The sequence below is a fragment of the Cebus imitator genome, unplaced genomic scaffold, assembly GCF_001604975.1.
Source record: "Cebus imitator isolate Cc_AM_T3 unplaced genomic scaffold, Cebus_imitator-1.0 Scaffold477, whole genome shotgun sequence".
Classification (NCBI taxonomy): domain Eukaryota; kingdom Metazoa; phylum Chordata; class Mammalia; order Primates; family Cebidae; genus Cebus; species Cebus imitator.
The window spans coordinates 239,635-259,100 of NW_016107792.1; the positions used below are offsets into that span (position 1 = coordinate 239,635).

At 37.2% G+C, this 19,466-nt stretch overlaps 1 protein-coding gene across 1 annotated transcript in view; it reads right to left on the reverse strand.

Moving 5' to 3' along the window:
• CPNE8 (copine 8) overlaps positions 1 to 19,466 on the reverse strand; it is a 253,176-nt gene that overhangs the window by 110,370 nt on the left and 123,340 nt on the right. Inside the window, exon 7 of the mRNA XM_017512747.2 lies at positions 3,285 to 3,348. Coding sequence (XP_017368236.1) covers positions 3,285 to 3,348 — 64 coding nt within the window. The remainder of the gene's footprint in view (positions 1 to 3,284; positions 3,349 to 19,466) is intronic.

A 19,466-nucleotide genomic window follows, 5' to 3' on the forward strand; every position in this document is an offset into this window, starting at 1 on the left:
CTGTATAAGTGAAATAAGGCAAACACAGAAAGATAAATACTGCATGTTGCAACTTACATGAAGATTCTAAAATAATCAAAATCATAGAAGCAGGAAGTAGAATGATGGTTTCTAGGGACTGAGGGGAAGAAGAGACTGTAAAGCATTATCAAAGAGCACAAAATTTCAGTTATATGAGATGAATAAGTCATAGAAAGCTACTATATACAATACAGTACTTATGGTTAACAATACTGCACTGTATATTTAAAAATAGAGGGTACGCCTTATGTTGTTTATTATCACAAAAAAAATAAGAATAAATAAATAAGCATTGTAGGAGGAACCACTGGAAGTGACTAATATATTTATGACATAGATTGTGGTGATGGTTTCATGGGTATATATCTATCTCCCGACTCACCATGTTGTATACATTAAATATGTGCAGCTATTTGTATGCCAATTATAACTTAATAAACTGGTTTTAAGAAAGATATTGTCATTTTACAAATGCATATATTAAATCTCCAACAATATAACCTCACTCAGCTGACTAGTGAAAAAGGCAAGACTAAAGTTTAGGTGTCTTGACTTCAAAGCCTATGTTCATTGCACAAGTTAATAACTGACAACTTGTTTTAAAGAAACAAATATGTGGATTTTTATAATGTTGTGGGTGAATTAAAATCATGACATTCAACATTCTCAATAATAATGCCCCATACTTTTAATATTCGCTGAAGTATAAATTTAAAAAGCATCAACTCTTCTGAAGAAACTATGAACATTGCTTTGAGTACACTTGTGCATTCTACTATACTAATATAGCAATGAAATACTATTTCAAGTTTATTAGTATTAATGATGATGCTGATGCTCAATAAGGCTGTAGCTAAGAATTAGGACATAGAAAACATAAGATGAAGTGACACCAAGATTTTAAACAACATTGATAAAATATTAGATCTATAATTTCTAATTATAAAAAATATGCGTTGACTCACTGAAAGATAATTCCAGAGGTTCTTATAGAATTAATAGTAAAAAGAGGTATAAAAATACCTAGAGTGCTAAAAGACACATTCCGTTTCACTTACCAGGAACTGGTAAAATAATTTTCCAGGCTCTTCCAACAATGAGTAGAACATCCTAAATATCTTCTATTTTCAGAAGTGTTTCAGAATAACTCTGAAAGTAGAAGATACTTAGGATGCAGCCTGTCCATACTCAACCTATGCCCATGGTATCTTGGTTCTATTTTGAAATAAAACTGATAATACTGTATTCATGGCATATTTACACAAAATCTGCTTAATAAACTCAAGATTTTGACAAAATAGCATGTTAATATCACCATAAAGAACATGTATCTTATGGACTGTGAACTTCTTTTTTCTTTCCTTTCTTCATGCAAAACATATATTATCTTAAACATTTACAAATTGAGACAAGTACAAACAAGGATTAGATAATATAATTGAAAAAAAATCATTGTATCATTTTTAACTAAAAAACCAGGATGATAGGTAATATCTCTGCCTTTAAATAGTTATGCTATATTTTCTAAGGCATTGTTTAGTATACGCAGACTACTTATGTATATATTATATTATCAAACTTAATGTTATGGTGGTTGATTGCCAGGACTGGAAGATCTTTTTAAAATAGTCTAGTGATTAGTTCACATTTTTTTGTTTTTTGCCCTTCAAATATGAAAAGTAAAACTCAGAGTAGTCAAGTGTCTTAATAAGACAAAGTACAAATGAGTAGCAAACTAAAACTTAACTTGAGTCTGATGGTCTTTAACAGCATTATATGTGGACATGTTTGGGTATTTATAGATGAGAAAACTGAGGCTGACATGACTGTGACATGCCCAGGGGGACAAGAACAACGAGAAGAATAGGAAGGTTTCAATGTACATATTATTTATAATGACTTAAATTTCAATATTGGTGTTTAATTATTTATACTCACCTGTTGTAGTTTCTATTGTTATCTCACTGTTCTACCCCCACCCCCAGAATCCCAAAGGTATGTAATAAATTAGAATATCCAGTTTATAACATTTGCTGACAAGTAATATCATATGATTTCCTGAGCATATTGTCTCAGCTATCTATCTGTCATCTATCTATATTTTAGAGATACAGAATGTGTGTGTGTGTGTGTGTGTGTGTATACACACACACACACACACACACACACACACACACACAGACACATAAATACATACATGAATGAGACAGGGTCTTGCTCTGTTGCCCAGGCTGGAGTGCAGTGGCACAACTAGAGCTCACTGTAGCCTTGAACTCAAGGGATCCTCCCACTTTGGCCTCCCAAAGTGCTGAGATTCCAGGCATGAGCCACCATGTCTGACCAGAAACGTATTTGTATAAGAAAGCCACAGAATTTATCTAAAAGTTAAAAAGGCAACTTCTTGAGATAATAAAATAAGCTATGGTCTCTATATAAAAACTATGGTCAATATCAACATGTTAAGCTTTTGGTATTTGGGGTGAGTTTCTGTTCCTGCAATTAAAAATAAAGAGCACTAGAGGTATAATCTAGGGAAAAATTTTTTCCTCTGGAAATACCAATTCCCAGAGATCTGCTGGCCCACATTAAACAGGTGATATTGACTTCAGATTCAGCTAGCCACCATTACTTTCAGTGTGGAGTGTCATAGCTATCACCCCATTTCTTGACAACAGTGAAATCATTAAACACGAGTCAATGGGTTCATCAGCAAATCACAACTAAAATTAGCAGTCTTCTAAAAATACAGAGTATGCACTCTATGCAATCATACTGCTAGCTGGAGTGGCAGCTAATCATTTCTCCAGATGTGGACTTCCCAAGCTAACAAGAGATGGAACCAATATGAATTCTGAATTAATTAAATCAGAAAAATTGGGGAAAATATGTTATACAAAAGGGCTAAACTCAAATGACAAGAAATATTCCTTCAAAATTATATACAAGTCTTCAATGGTTTTACAGTAATTAAACTGATTGGTATAACTGACAATGCCTTATACTAATGCTTAAAAAGCAGTATTGATATTAGGTTTTAATACTTCAATTTTTAAAAAAGGTTATTAAAATAATTCACTATACTTTTCAGATTACGAAAAACTCTCTCTGGTCACAAGACTAAGTATCTAAAATGATATTTTATGGATTATAAAATTGTATAATACTTTTTCTACAATCACTTAAAAATTAATTAGTTAAGTACAATTTTAGATATAGCATTTGAAGTATGAAAATTTTTCTAAGCCAAAGACATATTTACTTACCCTGCAACAGTTTAATTCTTCTGCCGTAAGTATGATTATACCACATTTCTTCCCTGGAATTCCTCTAAAACAACAAAAATATATTTATATACATTATTATGTTATAGTAATACATATAAATTTATATATCTTTTTTTTTTACATAATCTAATAAAGAGCATATAATAATAAAAGGGTTCTTTCCTAACAAAATATATTTTGAATAGGTGGGATTACAGGCCTGACTAAATTTTGTATGTTTTTTAGTAGTGACAGGGTTTTGCCATGTTGGCCAAGCTGGTCTCAAACTCCTGACCTCTGGTGATCCATTCCCCTCAGCTGCCCAAAGTGCTGGGATTACAGGCGTAAGCTACCACACCCAGGCCCCAATGAGGCTAAATTTTAACATAACTTTAAACATGTCAATCCTCTCCTCAAGAGTCTTCAATATCTCTGTATTGTCTAATATATAATAGTTATGCATCACCTAATTATGCTTCAATAAACAACAGACTGCATACACATGGGTGGCCCCATAAGATTACAATGGAGCTGAAAACTTTCTACTGCCTAGTGATGTAGTATCAGCATAGAGCATTACTCATGTGTTGGTGTGATACTGGTGCAAACAAATCTACCGGTCATACAAAGTATGTACAGTCCATATAGCAAACATCAACTATATTACATAACACAACTATGTTATATATTTTCTATACTATACTTTTTATCATTATTTCAAAGTGTATTTCTTCTACTCAAAAAGAAGAAAGAAAAGAAAAGAAAAGAAAAAGCTAACTGTAAAAACAGCCTCAGTTAGGTCCTGCAAAAGATCTTCCAAAAGAAGCCACTGTTGGCCAAGTATGGAGGCTTACTCCTGTAATCCCAACATTTTGGGAGGTCAGGAGTTCAAGACCAGCCTGGCCAACTTGGTGAAACCCCATCTCTATTAAAAATACAAAAATTAGTCGGGCATGGTGGCAGGCATCTGTAATCCCAGCTACTCAAGAAGCAGACGCCGAGAATCGCTTGAACCTGGGAGGCAGAGGTTGCAGTGATCTGAGATCACACCATTGCACTCCAGCCTGGGGGACAAGAGTGAGACTTCATCTCAAAAATAAAAAAAAGAAAGAAAGAAGTCACTGTTATCACAGGAGATGGCAGCTCCATGCATGTTATTGCCCCCAAAGACCTTCCAGTAGGACAAGACGTGGAGGTGGAAGACAGGGATACTGAGGGTCCTGACCCTGTATAGGCCTAGGTATGTGTTTGTGTCTTAGTTTTTAACAAAAAAAGTTTAAAAAGTAAAAATAAATTAATAATTTAAAAACAGAAAAAAGATTATTGAAGAATATAAAGAAAGAAAACATTTTTGTACAGCTGTACAATGTGTGTTTTAGATATTATTAAAACATTTTTTAAAGTTTAAAATATTATAAAGTAAAAACATTATAGTAAGTTAAGGTTAATTTATTATCGAAGAAAGAAAAATGTTTTAAAAATATTTAGTATAGCCTAACTATATAGTGTTTATAAAGTCTACAGGAATATAATGTCCTAGGTCGTCACATTCACTCACTGCTTGCTCAGACTCACCCAGAGCAACTTCCACTCCTGTAAGCTCCATTTGTGGTTAAGTACCCTATAGAGGTACACCATTTTATAACTTTTATATCTTATTTTTTACTGTCTCTTCTATGCTTACCTACATTTAGATACACAAATACTTATGCTACAATTGCTTAGAGTATTCAGAAGGTAACATGCGTTACACATTTGTAGCCTAGGAACAAGAGATAATACATACCATATAGCCTAGGCATGTAGTAGTTAGACCAGGGGTCTTCAACCCCAGGGCTGCACAGCAGTAGGTGAGTGGCAGGCACCAGCAAGCTGAGCCTCATCTATATTTACAGCAGCTCCCCATCACTGGTATTACTACCTGAGCTCTGCCTCTTGTCAGGTCAGCAGCGGCATTAGATTCTCACAGGAGCGTGAACCCTATTGTGAACTGTGAGGCATCTATGTTGTACACTTATTAGGAGAATCTAATGCATGATGATCTGTCACTGTCTCCTATCACCCCCAGGTGGGACCGCCTAACTGCAAGAAATGAAGCTCAGGGGTCCCATTGATTTTTACATTATGGTGAGTTGTATAATTATTTCATTGCATATTATAATATAATAATAATAGAAATAAAGTGCACCACAAATGTAATGGTCTTGAATTTCAGGATGCACTTGAATCATCCCAAAATTATCCCCAACCCCACAGTGTGTGGAAAAATTATCTTCCACAAAACTGCTCCTTGGTGCCAAAAACGTTGGGGACTGCTGGGTTAGACCATCTAGGTTTGTGTAAATGCACTCTATGATGGTTGTACAACAATGAAATCACCTAAGGAAACATTTCTCAGGAAATATCCCTGTTGTTAAGTAGTGCATGACTATTTAACAAAATGCTCCTATGGTTTCTAAGTTTTCTACTACATTATTAAAATCTATCAAAAACCTTGGGTTTCACTGTTTCCCTCTCCTTTCATCAAGTTGGGGACATTTTGTGCTTATTTCTTCTTTGTGTTCATTCCCAAGCTTTGACGTATTATAGCTTGTTACCTGTCCCCAATTTTGCCTCAAACTTTCCATATCCCCAGATGAAGTTCCATTTGTTTCAAGAAAACCTTATCCTAGGTGGCCTTACACAAAGCTCAGCCATTTCTGTATTCCTACTGATGTTAAAGTCAGTACAGTAAGGTTTAGCACTTAATTATTCCTTAACTGTTAAAATCACAAATAGTTAACCTTTCTTTTCTCAGGTTGATTATGCTTACTATAAGAGCAATTTTCATGACATAAACCTCTTGTAAGCACAGGGTTAAATGTCTGTATACAGCAGGTGTTTCGTCTGTAAGTAGGTACATAATATACAGTCATGCATTGCTTAATGCTTGTTTCCACCATATCTTTACTCTTAACCAGGGTAACTGCAGAAGTCAAGATCTTCCATTTTCCCTAAGTCCTTATGACTAAGAACTCAATTCATATAACATTGCACATTTTGTTTTATATTATTGCATTATTTTAAGCATCTTTCCAGCATCCTTAATCAGTTAATTTTTCTAGTCCAGTTATACCTTTCTCTTCTTCTTTCCATTTGTGAACTATGAGTTTAATATTTTCCATTTGTGAACTATGGAAAACTAAACATCCTATCAACCTGTACACACTTTAAAATGCTGAATAAAATATGCAAAGATCTTTATAAATGCTAGGATAACTTGGCCAGAAAGTAAGGATCAATCAGAAGCTGAAAGTGAAGTTGGAAAGATAAACTGAACACTGAATAATTTGATCTTAGGCTTCTGCCTTGCATGGTTACTTAGGGTACAAAACTTAAAAAACAAGAGGAGGTAGGACTCACAAGGTGGGAAATTCAATAAAAAGTCAATCCACAGCATTAAAGCTTATATCTCATTAACTAGATTGCCTGACGGTAGCATGAGTTACATATAAACATCCACTTTATGGGCCTAAAAAATACATCATGGCCTTAAAAATGTGGTGATGAATGAAAGAGAAAAAAATGTGTCCTAATAATTTAGGGCTCAACCAGGCTTGCTGCCATAATTGACACCATTTGAGTAGTTACCAAAACTTCAAACCAAGAATTACATTTAATTCAAGCAGCTGTGGGTGCCTAGTAAATGCAAATCCTCTCTAGAAGAGTTTGGCTTCAAATTACATTTCAAAATATCTCACATTTAAAGTTTTAAAAGTAAATATGAAGCTCGTTTTACAATATCAAAAAATACACAAGGAAAAATGCACCCACCGAGAATTAGAATCTCCAAAACAACAGGTTGCAGAATCAAACACAGATTTAGAATATTGTAAATATTATGAATAGTATACAAAATATAAATATTTACAATATATTTAAAATGTAAAGAGGAAATGGAAATATGAATAACTAGCAAAGGATTATAAAAAGCAAACAAGAATATTTGGAACAGAAGAGAGAGCCCAGAAGTAAATCCAAGCAGTCATTGCCAGTGCTGATGTCCAGGCACATTTCCCCTATGTTCTCTTCCAGGAGCTTTATTGTTTCTGGTCTTATGTTTATGTCTTTTACCCATTTTGAGTTGATTTCTGTGTATAGTGTAAACTAAGGGTCCAATTTAAATCTTTTACATGTGGAAATCCAGTTTTCTCAGCACCATTTATTAAAGAGACTAACTGCTCCCCATACTGTCCTCCTGGTGCTCTTGTAAAAAATTAGTTGGCTATATATGTTTGGATTTGACAGAGGAGAAGAGAGAATCAGTAAACTGAAAAACAGTGTAAATGAACTATCCATAATGCAGCATGGAGAATCAGACATGGGAACTGTTATGAAGAGGTTTTGAGTCACAGAGTACAAAGACAAAATCTCTAATACATGTTTAATCAAATCCAGTAGAAGAAAGACTAAATAGAGCAGATGAAATATTTGAAGAGATAATGACCGGGAAACGTCTAGAAACGGTGAAACACCTCAATTTCCAAATTCAGAAAGCTTAATGAATCCAGTCAGTATAAATAAAAATAAATTTATACTTGGGCACATGACAGGAGCATGGAAAAACATGAAAGATGAAGAATATATCTCTAGAGGAACCAGAAAGAAAAGACAGAGGATGTACAAAGATATAATCTACAAAGATTTAACTAAGAGCTGACTAGGTGGAAACAACACTGGAAACCAAAAGATAATTGAAACAATATCTTCAAAGGTTTGAAAGAAAATAATTGTAAATATAGGATTGTAAACAGTAAAGATCTATTCTAAGAACAAGCATAAACCACAGATATTTTGAAACAATTAAGAAATAATACATTGTATATCCAAGGATCCTTGCTTGAGAAGTTTCTAAACAATGGGCTTCAAATTGAAGTAAATGATCACAGATGGAAAATCTAAGATGAAAAAAGAAAAAATGAGAGAAACCAAGGAACTAGTAAATGTGTGTTAATCTTAAATCAGTAACACTATTGTTAAAAACTTAAATAACAAATAGGAATAATAATGACAGCATTAATCAGCAGAATGATAATTTAAGTTAAAGCCTTCTCATGATCTCTAATTGTTCAGGAAGAAATTAAATACACTGAGAAAATAGAATTTCATAAAAAATGAGTAAATATGTTTAAAAACTTTGAGGAAGCAATTATTGAAGTACTTTATAATTTCAAGGTTAGAAACCAAAATTGTGAAATGATGCTTCTAAAATTCAATCAATTCAAAAGAAACTAAGACTAAAGGATGGGGCAGATGAGAAGCACTAAGACGGTGACAGAAATAAGCCTAGAGAAATAGTTACCAAATTAAATGTAAATGAACTACATGCTCCAGATTAAATGCAAATATTGTATGTAATTCTATAAAAATTAAATTTAGCCATTAACTATTTAAAATTGATAACAAAATTTGAGTCAGAAAATTCAAAAGAAAAGAATGGAAAGATATCTCGGCAAAAAATAAAACTAATTCTAATGAAAATCATTGTACCTAAATTAATAGCATATACACAGATTTTAAATTGAAAAGGGTTGCAAGAAATAGTTACTGTGTAATGACAAATCATTCAATTAATTGGGAACATATAGTAACCTCAATACTGCATGCATCTACTATTATAGTTCCAAAATACATAAAGCAAAATTGATACAACTACAAAAAGATACATACACAAGTATGCTGAAAAATTTCATGGCAAACACCCTTGGCAAAGTGATCAAGATTAATATCACCAGTGATAAGTCATATTAATATGTATTCCTGATAGAATGTAAGGAGAAATTCATTTCACTCCTGTGGCCTTCTCCCCAAATCCTTAACTCCAATCTAACCATGAGAAAAACATCATACAAACCCAAATTTAGGGACATTCTACAAAGTACCTAATAATTCCTCAAAACTATCAAGTTCATACAAAACAAGGGAAGACTAAGAAATTGTCACATATCAGATCAAAAGAAAGTTTATATCCTGAAATGAATTTTGGAATATAAAATGAACATTAGTGAAATAATGAATAAAATTCAAGTAAAACTTGAAATTTAGCTAATAGTAATATATATACCACTGTTGTCCTTCTAGTTGTGACAAATGTATTAATGCCATGGTAACACAAGATGTTAATGTTAGAAAAAAAAAAACAAACTGGTGTGACAGGAATACAGGAACTTTCTGTACTATTGTTGTAACTCTTCTATAAACATAAAACTATTCTAAAATAAAAAGTTTACTGAAACAATGTAAATTTAAAAAAAGACAAAGACAGGCTAAAAAACTATTTCAGGGTAAAAGAAACTAGAATTAAAACAACTAATCTCAATTATGATTCTTTTTTTAAAAAATTGTGATTCTTAATTAAATTTCAGAAGAGAAAAATATACCTATAATGACATTATTGGTATGGCTGTTGAAATGTGAGTGATGCATAATTAGATAATATTACTGTATCATTGTGAAATTTCCTGATTTTGAGCATCATATTGTGGTTATGTAAAAGAACATTCTTATTAAGAAATTCACTTTCAAGTATTTAGAAGATAGAACCCACTTTTTTTTAAACAATGTCTCCAACTTACTCTCAAATGACTCAGAAAGAAAAATCTAGAATACGAAGCAGAAAGAGAATGAGAAAGAGGGTAAAAAAATGAATAAAGTTAGCTCCTGATGAAAGTAAACAGGAGGTTTTGAACTACATTTGCTTTTTTTTTTTTTTTGAGACAGGGTCTCACTCTGTCACTCAGGTTGAAGTACAGTGGAGTGATCACAGCTCATTTCAGCCTCAAATTTCTGGGCTTAAGCAATCTTCCCACCTCAGCCTTCCACGTAGCTAGGAATACACATACATGTCACCATGCTGAACTAATGTTTTTTCATTTTTTTAGAGGCAGGGTCTCACTATATTGCCCTGGCTGGGCTCAAACTGCTGGGCTCAGGCAATCCTCCTGAACTGGCCTCCCAAAGTGCAGGAATTGCAGGCATCAACCACCCCACCTTGCTTATTCTTGCAACTTTTACATACAATTGAAATTATACCAAAAGAGAAAGTTACCAAAAAAGATCGATTTTAAAGATCATTTCTCATAAGTGTATTCTTACGTTTTGTGAAACATAAAAAGAATAATAAAACTCATCCACATTACAGTTAAACATAATCTGAAGAGAATTATTAGAGATGTGTGATCCTTAAAATTTTAGTACATAGGTAAGACTGGTGGAAGGCAGAGCAAGATGATGAAATAGAGGGCTCCACTAAACATCCCGCCTGCAAGGACAGCTATATTTTAATGACTATCTACACACACACACACACACAAGCACCTTCATAAGAACCAAAAATCAGGTGTGCATTCACAGTACCTAGCTTTAACTTCAGATCATCGGAAGAGGCACTAAAGAGGTAGGTAGGAAAATCAGTCTTGAATCACGAACGTCACCCCTCCCTAATACCCCTGCAGCTACACTGTGGTACCGAGAACATTTCTGTCCGCTGCGGAGAGGTGAGTGCAGCAATTGTTAGGCATTGAACTCAGCTGCCGTTATAGCAGAAAGTAAAACCAGCCCAAACTCAGCTGATGCCCACCATCAGAGGGAGCATTAAAACCAGCCCTAGCACAGTCACACAGTCCTAGTGATAACAGCCAAAGAAGGGCTTGTCACTGCATCACAAGCTTCAGGTGGCTCAGAACAGAAAAAGACGCTGTTTGTTTGGGAGAAAGTAAGGAAATAGAATAAGAGTCTTTGCGAGGTAATCCAAATAATTCATACAGCTCTTGTCCAAGACTATCAAGGCAGTTTCTCTACTAGTCTGGAAGAACCACAGCATTTGGGTGCCCCTAAAGTAGGTACAGTTTAGATCACAACACTCAAGTTTTCTGAAATATTTGGAAAGTCTTGCCAAGAACAATGGGTGCCAGCAAGCCCAGACAGTGAAGACTAAAATAAATACGTATATTTTAATGCTTTAATGTTCAATTAACATCTACAAGTATCAAGACCATCTAGGAAAACAAGACCTTACCAAATGAACTAAACAAAGCACCAGGGACCAATCCTGGAGAAACAGAGATATGTGAGCATACAGACAGAGAAGTAAAAATAGCTGTTTTGAGGAAACTCAAATTCAAGATGACACAGAAAGTAATTCAGAATTCTATCCAATACCTTTAACAAAAAATTAAAATAATTTAAAAGACTCAAACAAAAATTCTGGAGCTGAAAATACAACCAGCATACTGAAGAATGCATCAGAGTCTTTTAATGGCAAAACTGATGGAGCAGAATAAAGAATTAATGACCTTGAAGACAAGCTATTTGAAAATAGACATTCAGAGAAGACAGAAAAAAGAATAAAAAACAATAAAGCATGCCTACAGAATCCACACACAAAAAAAGCCCCCAAACAGCAAATCTAAAAACTATTGGCCTTAAAAAGGAAGCAAAAAAGAGACAGGAGTAGAAAGTTTATTCGATGAGATAATAGTGAGAACTTCCCAGACCTAGAGAAAGATATCAATATCCAAGGATAAAAAAGCTATGTAACACCAAGCAGATTTCACCCAAAGAAAACTACCTCAAAACATTTAATAATCAAACTTCCAAAGGTCAAGGATAAAGGAAGGATCCCAAAAGCAGCAAGAGAAAATAAATGAACACCATACAAAGGGGATCCAATATGTCTGTCAGCAGACTTTTCAGTGGAAACCTTACAGGACACAAAAGAGTGGCATGACATACGTAAAATGCTGAAGGAAAAACAATTTTTACCCTAGAATAATAAATCTTATGAAAATATCCTTCAAACATGAATAAGAAATAAAGATTTTCTCAGACAAACAAAAGCTTAGGCATTTCATCAACACAAGGCCTCTCTTATAAGAAATGCTAAAGAGAATATCTCAGTCATAAAGAAAAGGACCTTGCCTTGTGTGGTGGCTCATGTTTGTAATCTCAGCACTTTGGGACCTGAGGTGGACAGATCACTTGAGGTCAGGAATTTGAGACCAGCCTGGACAACATAGTGAAACCCCCTCTCTATTAAAAATACAAAACGTAGCTGGGTGTGATGACATGTGCCTGTAGTCCCAGCTATTCAGCAGGCTGAGGCAAAACAATTACTTGAACATGGGAGGCGGAGATTGCAGTAAGCCAAGATTGTTCCACTGCACTCCAACTTAGGTGACAAAGTGAGACTCAGTTTCCAAAAATAATAATAATAATAATAATCCTTTATTGAAAAATAAGAAATCATCTGAAGGTACAAAACTACAAAACCCACTAATAGTACTAAGTACATAGAATAACACTATAACTTGTAACTGTGGTGTATAAAATAACCTTAAGTAAAAAGACTAAAAAATTAACCAATCAAAAAAAAAAAAAATGATATGGTTTGGCTGTGTCCCCACCCAAATCTCATTTTGAATTGTAGGTCCCCATAATTCCCATGTGCTGTGGGAGGGACTCAGTGGGAGGTAATTGAATCATGGAGGCAGGTCTTTCCCAGGCTGTACTTGTGATAGTGGGTAAGTCTTAGAAGAATTGATGATTTTATAAAGGGGAGGTCCTCTGCACATGTTCTCTCTTGCTTGCCACCATGTAAGATATGACTTTGCTAGTCATTCACCTTCCACCATGATTGTCAGGCCTCCCCACCCATGTGGAACTGTGAGTCAATTAAACCTCTTTCCTTTATAATTTACTCAGGCTCAAGTAGTCTGTGTTAGAACCATGAGAACAGATTAAATCAAACTACAACTTTTGGAAGACACAGACATACAAGAAGACATATATAAACACAACAAAAAGCTAAAAAGCAAAGGAACAGTTAAAGCATACAGTTTATGAGTTGTCTTTTTGCTTACTTCCTTGCTTATGCAAACAGTGTTGTTAAATGGCTAAAACAATGAGTTATAAGATGATATTTGCAAGCCTCATGGTAACCACAAAAAACAAGAAACACAAGAGATACACACACACACACACACACACACACACACACACACACAAAAATAAATAAGTAAATAAAAGCAAAAAACTGAATCATTTCAACAGAGAAAATCACCTTCAACAAAAGGAAGACAAAGGAAGGAAAGAAAGAACACAAAACAATTCAAAAAAAATAATAACCAAATGACAGGTGGAAGTCCTTACTTATCAATAATAACACTAAATGTAAATAAACTAAACTTTCCAATCAAAAGACACAGAGAGGCTGAATGGATTTGAAAACAAGGCCCAATGATCTGATGCCTAGAAGAAACACACTTAATCTATAAAGACAAATACACACTGAAAATAAAGGGAAGAATAAAGACATCTGTGATGGTTAATACTGAGTGTCAACTTGATTGGATTGAAGGACACAAAGTATTGATTCTGGGTGCATCTATGAGGGTGCTGCCAAAGAAATTAACATTTGAGTCAGTGAACTGAGAAAGGCAGACTCACCCTTAATCTGGGTGAGCACAATCTAATCAGCTGCCTGTGCAGCTAGAATATAAGCAGTCAGAAAATTGTGAAAAAAGAGACAAGCCTAACCTCCCAGCCTACATCCTTCTCTCCTGTGCTGGATGCTTTCTGCCCTGGAACATCAGACTCCAAGTTCTTCAGTTTTGGAACTTGGACTGGCTGTCCTTGATGCTCAGCCAGCAGATGGCCTATTATAGGACCTTGTGTTCATGTGAGTTACTACTTAATAAACTCACATATATACGAGTGTGTGTGTGTGTGTGTGTGTGTGTATACATACACAAAAAAGAAATATATAAACATACATATATGTATAACATATATATGTATATTTATTATAGAAGTATGTGTGTATAGCCAGGTGCAGTGGCTCATGCTGCAATCCCAGCACTTCAGGAGGCTGAGGCAGGTCGATCAAGAGGTCAGGAGTTTGTGACCAGCCTGACAAACATGTTGAAACCCTATCTCAACTAAAAATATAAAAAAAAATAGCCAGGCATGGTGGTGCACACCTGTAATCCCAGCTACTCAGAAGGTTGAGGCAGGAGAATCACTTGAACCCAGGAGGCGAAGGTTGCAGTGAGCCAAGATTGCACCACTGCATTCCAGCCTGGGCAACAGAGCAACACTCCATCTCAAAACAACAACAACAACAAAAAGGCCAGACACAGTGGCTCATACCAGTAATCTCAGCACTTTGGGAGACCAAAGCGGGAAGATCACTTAACGCCAAGAGTTTGAGACCAGCGTGGCCAGCATGGTGAAACCCTGTCTCTACTAAAAATACAAAGAAAAAAAAATTAGCTGGGCATGGTGGTGGGCACCTGTAACCTCAGCTACCTGGGAGGCTGAGGTGGGAGAATTGCTTGAACCTAGGAGGTGGAGGTTGCAGTGAGCGGAGACTGTGCCACTGCATTCCAGCCTGGGCAACAGAACAAGCAAGCAAGCCAGCAAGAAAGTGTGTGAGAGAGAGAGAGAGAGAGAAAGTAAGGAAGGAAGTATGGATGGAAGGAACGAAGGAAGAAGGAAAAGAAAGGAAAGGAAAGGAAAGGAAAGGAAAGGAAAGGAAAGGAAAGGAAAGGAAAGGAAAGGAAAGGAAAGGAAGGGAAAGGGAGAGAGAGAGAGGGAGAGGAAGGAAGGAAGGAAAGAAAGAAAGAGAAAGACAGAGAGGAAAGAAAAGAAAGAAAAGAAAGAAAAAGAAAGAAAGAAAGAAAGAAAAAGAGACAGAAAGAAAGAGAGAAAGAGAGAGAGAAAAGGAAAGGAAGAAGGAAGGAAGGAAGGAAGGAAGGAAGGAAACTGGCAATATCTGCTAAAGCTAGACATATGCATAGCCAGTAGTTATATGTGTGTGTGTGTGTGTGTGTGTGTGTGTGTGTGTATATGTACACATGTATGTATATATATGTGTGTGTATAATATGTGTATATATAATACACACACATATATATACACACATGGGTGTGTGAATATATATATACCTGTGTGTATATATGTGTGTGTGTATATATGTATTCATATATACACTTCCCATCCCCAGTAATGGCAACATTTCCTCCTCAAACCATGCTGCCATCAGCCTTTCCACCTCTGTCTGAGGAGATAAACCCTGCACTGCCTGAGGCAACAACAATGGCCTCCCATGAGGTAGCTGCCAGGCAGGATAATGTTGATTCTCCTCAGGAGCCACCCTCTACATCCCTGTGTGCTTTTAGACTTATAACTAGACTAGAGTCCCAGTGGGCCCCTGGAGGTTAGGTTGAGAGTGTATTCCATGAGGAGGTGCACCACACTCAAAAATAACTGCTTCAGTTTTCTAATTTATATACACAGAAATCTGGAGAACAGGCATGGAAATGGATATTAAGGATGTGGGATAATGGTGGAAGGGACCTGCATTGCATCAGACTGAATCTACTCATTTGGGCCCACTAAGTAGGGACTCTGCATTTAATGTTATATCTTGGGGAGTTATAAAAAAAAGTTCTAAGAGTTTATTTGCTTGGTTAGCTGAAATATGGCTTAAAAGATGACTCACCGTGAATGAACTGGAAATGCCTGATCTCCCCTGGGTTAAAGTACAGAAAGAGATCCAAAGGCTTAGGGAGATTGGATGGTAGAGTTGGTTAGTCACTTTACATCTACTTATCCCAGCTGGGAGGGTCCAGAAGCTATAACCTTTACCAATGCCTTGTGAAATAAATTTGTGAAGGCAGCACCTGCATTTTTGAACAGCCTTGTAATTGCTCTTCTCTGTATGTCAGATCTAACAGTGAGAACCACAGTTGCTCAACTATCAAATTTAAATACAACAGGAATAATTGGATCCCAAGGTGGCAGGAGCAAAGTGATGGCATTCAACTGTCAAAAGCAAGGTGGGCATAGCTATCACATGACAGCAGAGGCAAAGCAGCAATCAGAACAGTCTGGCTCATGCAGAGCTCTGGCATTGGCTAATTAATCATGGTGTCCCTAGAAGTGAAATTGATAGGAAGTCTACTGCATAACTACGTAATTTATACAACAGAAAACTTCTAGGTTGAATGAAAAAAAGACTAATTTATATTACAAAAACAGAGAATAAAAGTCCCCCAATCAATTTCCAGATTTGAGCCAGTATGCAGATCCAGATCCCCTTGAATGAAGGGGAGGCTGGATCTACTTGAGGAAAGAACTCCCTACATTACTGACAACTTATGCAATGAATCTTTCTCCCACCCTTCCCCAAGGAGACATCTGGGCTTTTACCAGAGTAACTGTGCACTGGGGAAAGGGAAATGATCAGATATTTCGGGGACTATTTAACACTGGCTCTGAGCTGATGTTGATTTCAGAGGACCCAAAGCTTCATTTTGGTCCTCCAGTTAAAGTAGGGGCATATGGAGATCAGATAATTAATGGATTGTTAGCTCAAGTGCAACTTACAGTGGGTCCAGTGGTTCCCTAGACTCATCTTTTGGTCATTTCCCCAGTGCCAGAATGCATAATGGGCATAGACATACTTAGCAGCTGGTAGAACCCCCACATTGTCTCCCTGACTGATTGGGTGAGGCTATCATGGTGGTAAAGCCCAAACAGAAGCCATTAGAACTGTCTACACCTAGAAAAATAGTAAATCAAAAACAATATTGCATGCCTGGAGTGACTGCAGAGATTAGTACCACCATCAAGAACTTGAAAACTGCAGGGGTGGTGATTCTCACCACATCCCCGTTCAACATTCCCCTTCAGCATGTGCAGAAGACAGAGGGATCTTGGAGAATGACATTAGATTATTGTAAGTTTAACCAAGTGGTGACTCCAACTGCAGCTGCTGTACCAGTTGTTATTTCATTGCTTGAGTAAATACACACATCTCCTGGTACCTGGTATGTAGCAGTTGACTTGGCAAATGCCTTTTTCTCCATTCCTTTCCATAATGCTCACCAGAAGCAATTTGCCTTCAGCTGGCCAGGCCAGAAATATACCTTTACTGTCCTACCTCAGGGGTATATCAGCTCTCCAGCTTTGTGTCATAATCTTATTTGGAGAGACCTTGATCACTTTTGGCTACCACAGGTATCACTCTGGTCCATTACATTGATAACGTTATGCTGATTGGATCCAGTGAGTGAGAAGTAGCAAACACACAAAACTTATTGGTGAGACATTTGCCTGCCAGAGAATGGAAATAAATCCAACTAAAATTCAGGGACCCTCCACCTCAGCAAAATTTCTAGGTGTTCAGCGGTGTGGGGCCTGTTGAAATATTCTTTCTAAGGTGAAGGATAAGTTGCTGCCTTTGGCCCCTACTACAACCAAGAAAGAGGCTCAATGCCTAGTAGGCCTATTTGGATTTTGGAGGCAACAAATCCCTCATTTGGGTGTGTTACTCCAGCCCATTTATCGAGTGACCCAAAGGCTACCAGTTTTGAGTGAAGTCTAGAACAGGAGAAGGCTCTGCAACAGGTCCAGGCTGCTGTGCAAGCTGCTCACCCACTTGGGTTATATGACCCAGCAGATCCAAAGGTGCTTGAGGTGTCAGTGGCAGATTGGGATGCTGTTTGGAGCCTTTGGCAGGCCCCCATAGGAGAATCACAGTGGAAGTCTCTAGGATTTTGGAGCAAGGCTCTGCCATCTTCTGCAAATAACTACTCTCCTTTTGCGAAACAGTTCTTGGCCTTTTACCAGGCTTTGGTAAAAACTGAACGTTTGACTATGGGTCTTCAGGTCACAATGCAACCTGAACTGCCTATCATGAACTGAGAGCCTTCTGACTTATCTAGCCATAAAGTAGGTAATGCACAGTAGCATTCCATCATCAAATGGTAATGGTATATAAGTGATTGGGCTCCAGCAGGTCCTAAAGGCACAAGTAAGGTACATGAGGAAGTGGCTCAAAGGCCATGGTCTCCACTCCTGCCACCCTGCTGTTTCTCCACCAGCCTGTACCAATGGTCTCTTGGGGAGTTCCCTGTAATCAAGTGACAGAGGAAGAGAAGACTAGGGCCTGGTTCACAGATGGTTCTGCACAACATGCAGGCACTACCCAAAACTGGATGGATGCAGCGCTATCATCCCTTTCTAGGACATCCCTGAAGGACAACAGTGAAAGCAAATCTTCCCAGTGGGCAGAACTTCTAGCAGTGCACCTGGCTGTACACTATGCATAGAAGGAGAAATGGTCAGCTGTGCGATTATATACTGATTCATGGGCTGTAGCCAATGGTTTGGCTGGATGGTCAGAAACTTGAAAGAAGCATGACTGGAAAACTGGTGACAAAGAAATTTGGGGAAGAGTAGATGGACCTCTTTGAGTGGTCAAAACTGTGAAGATATTTGTATCCCATGTGAGTGCTAATGAACAGGTGACCTCAGCAGAGGAGGATTTTAATAATCAAGTGGATAGAATGACCCATTCTGTGAATACCACTTATCCTCTTTCCCTGCCATGCCTGTCATCACCCAATGGGCCCATAAACAAAGTGGCCATGGTGGCAGGAAAGGAGGGTACACATGGGCTCAGCAACACAGATTTCTACTCACCAAGGCTGACCTGACTATCAAGGTGAGCCTCAGTGAGTAGTCCAAGGCTCACCTTGATAGTCAGGTCAGCCTTGGCGAGTGCCCAATTTGCCAGTGGCAGAGAACAACACTGAATCCTTGATATGGCATCATTCCTTGGAGTGATAAGCCAGCTACCTGGTGGCAGGTTGATTATATTGGACCTCTTCCATCATGGAAAGGGCAGAGGTTTGCCCTCACTGGAATAGACACTTACTCTGGATATGGGTTTCCCTATCCTGCATAAATGCTTCTGCCAAGACTATCATCTGTGGATTCATGCAGTACCTTATCCACCATCATGGTATTTCACACAGCATTGCCCCTGACCAAGGGGCTCAGTTTACAGCTAAAGAAGTGTGGCAGGGGGAGACAATCCAAGATGACCGAATAGGAACAGCTCTGGATTGCAGTTCCCAGCGAGAATGCAGAGGGTGAGTGATCACCACATTTCCAAATAAGTTTTTACTGCCCACAGACCAGGAGATTTCAAGGCGGATAAGTACCACAAGTCTCCAGCACAGCTGTTTCAGCCGGTGCAGGGGGTCTCCACACAAAAACTCACACAAATCTGGGTGGCTGCTTCAACTGGCACCTGGAATGCCTGAGAGACAGAGTCACCCATTCAACTGAAAA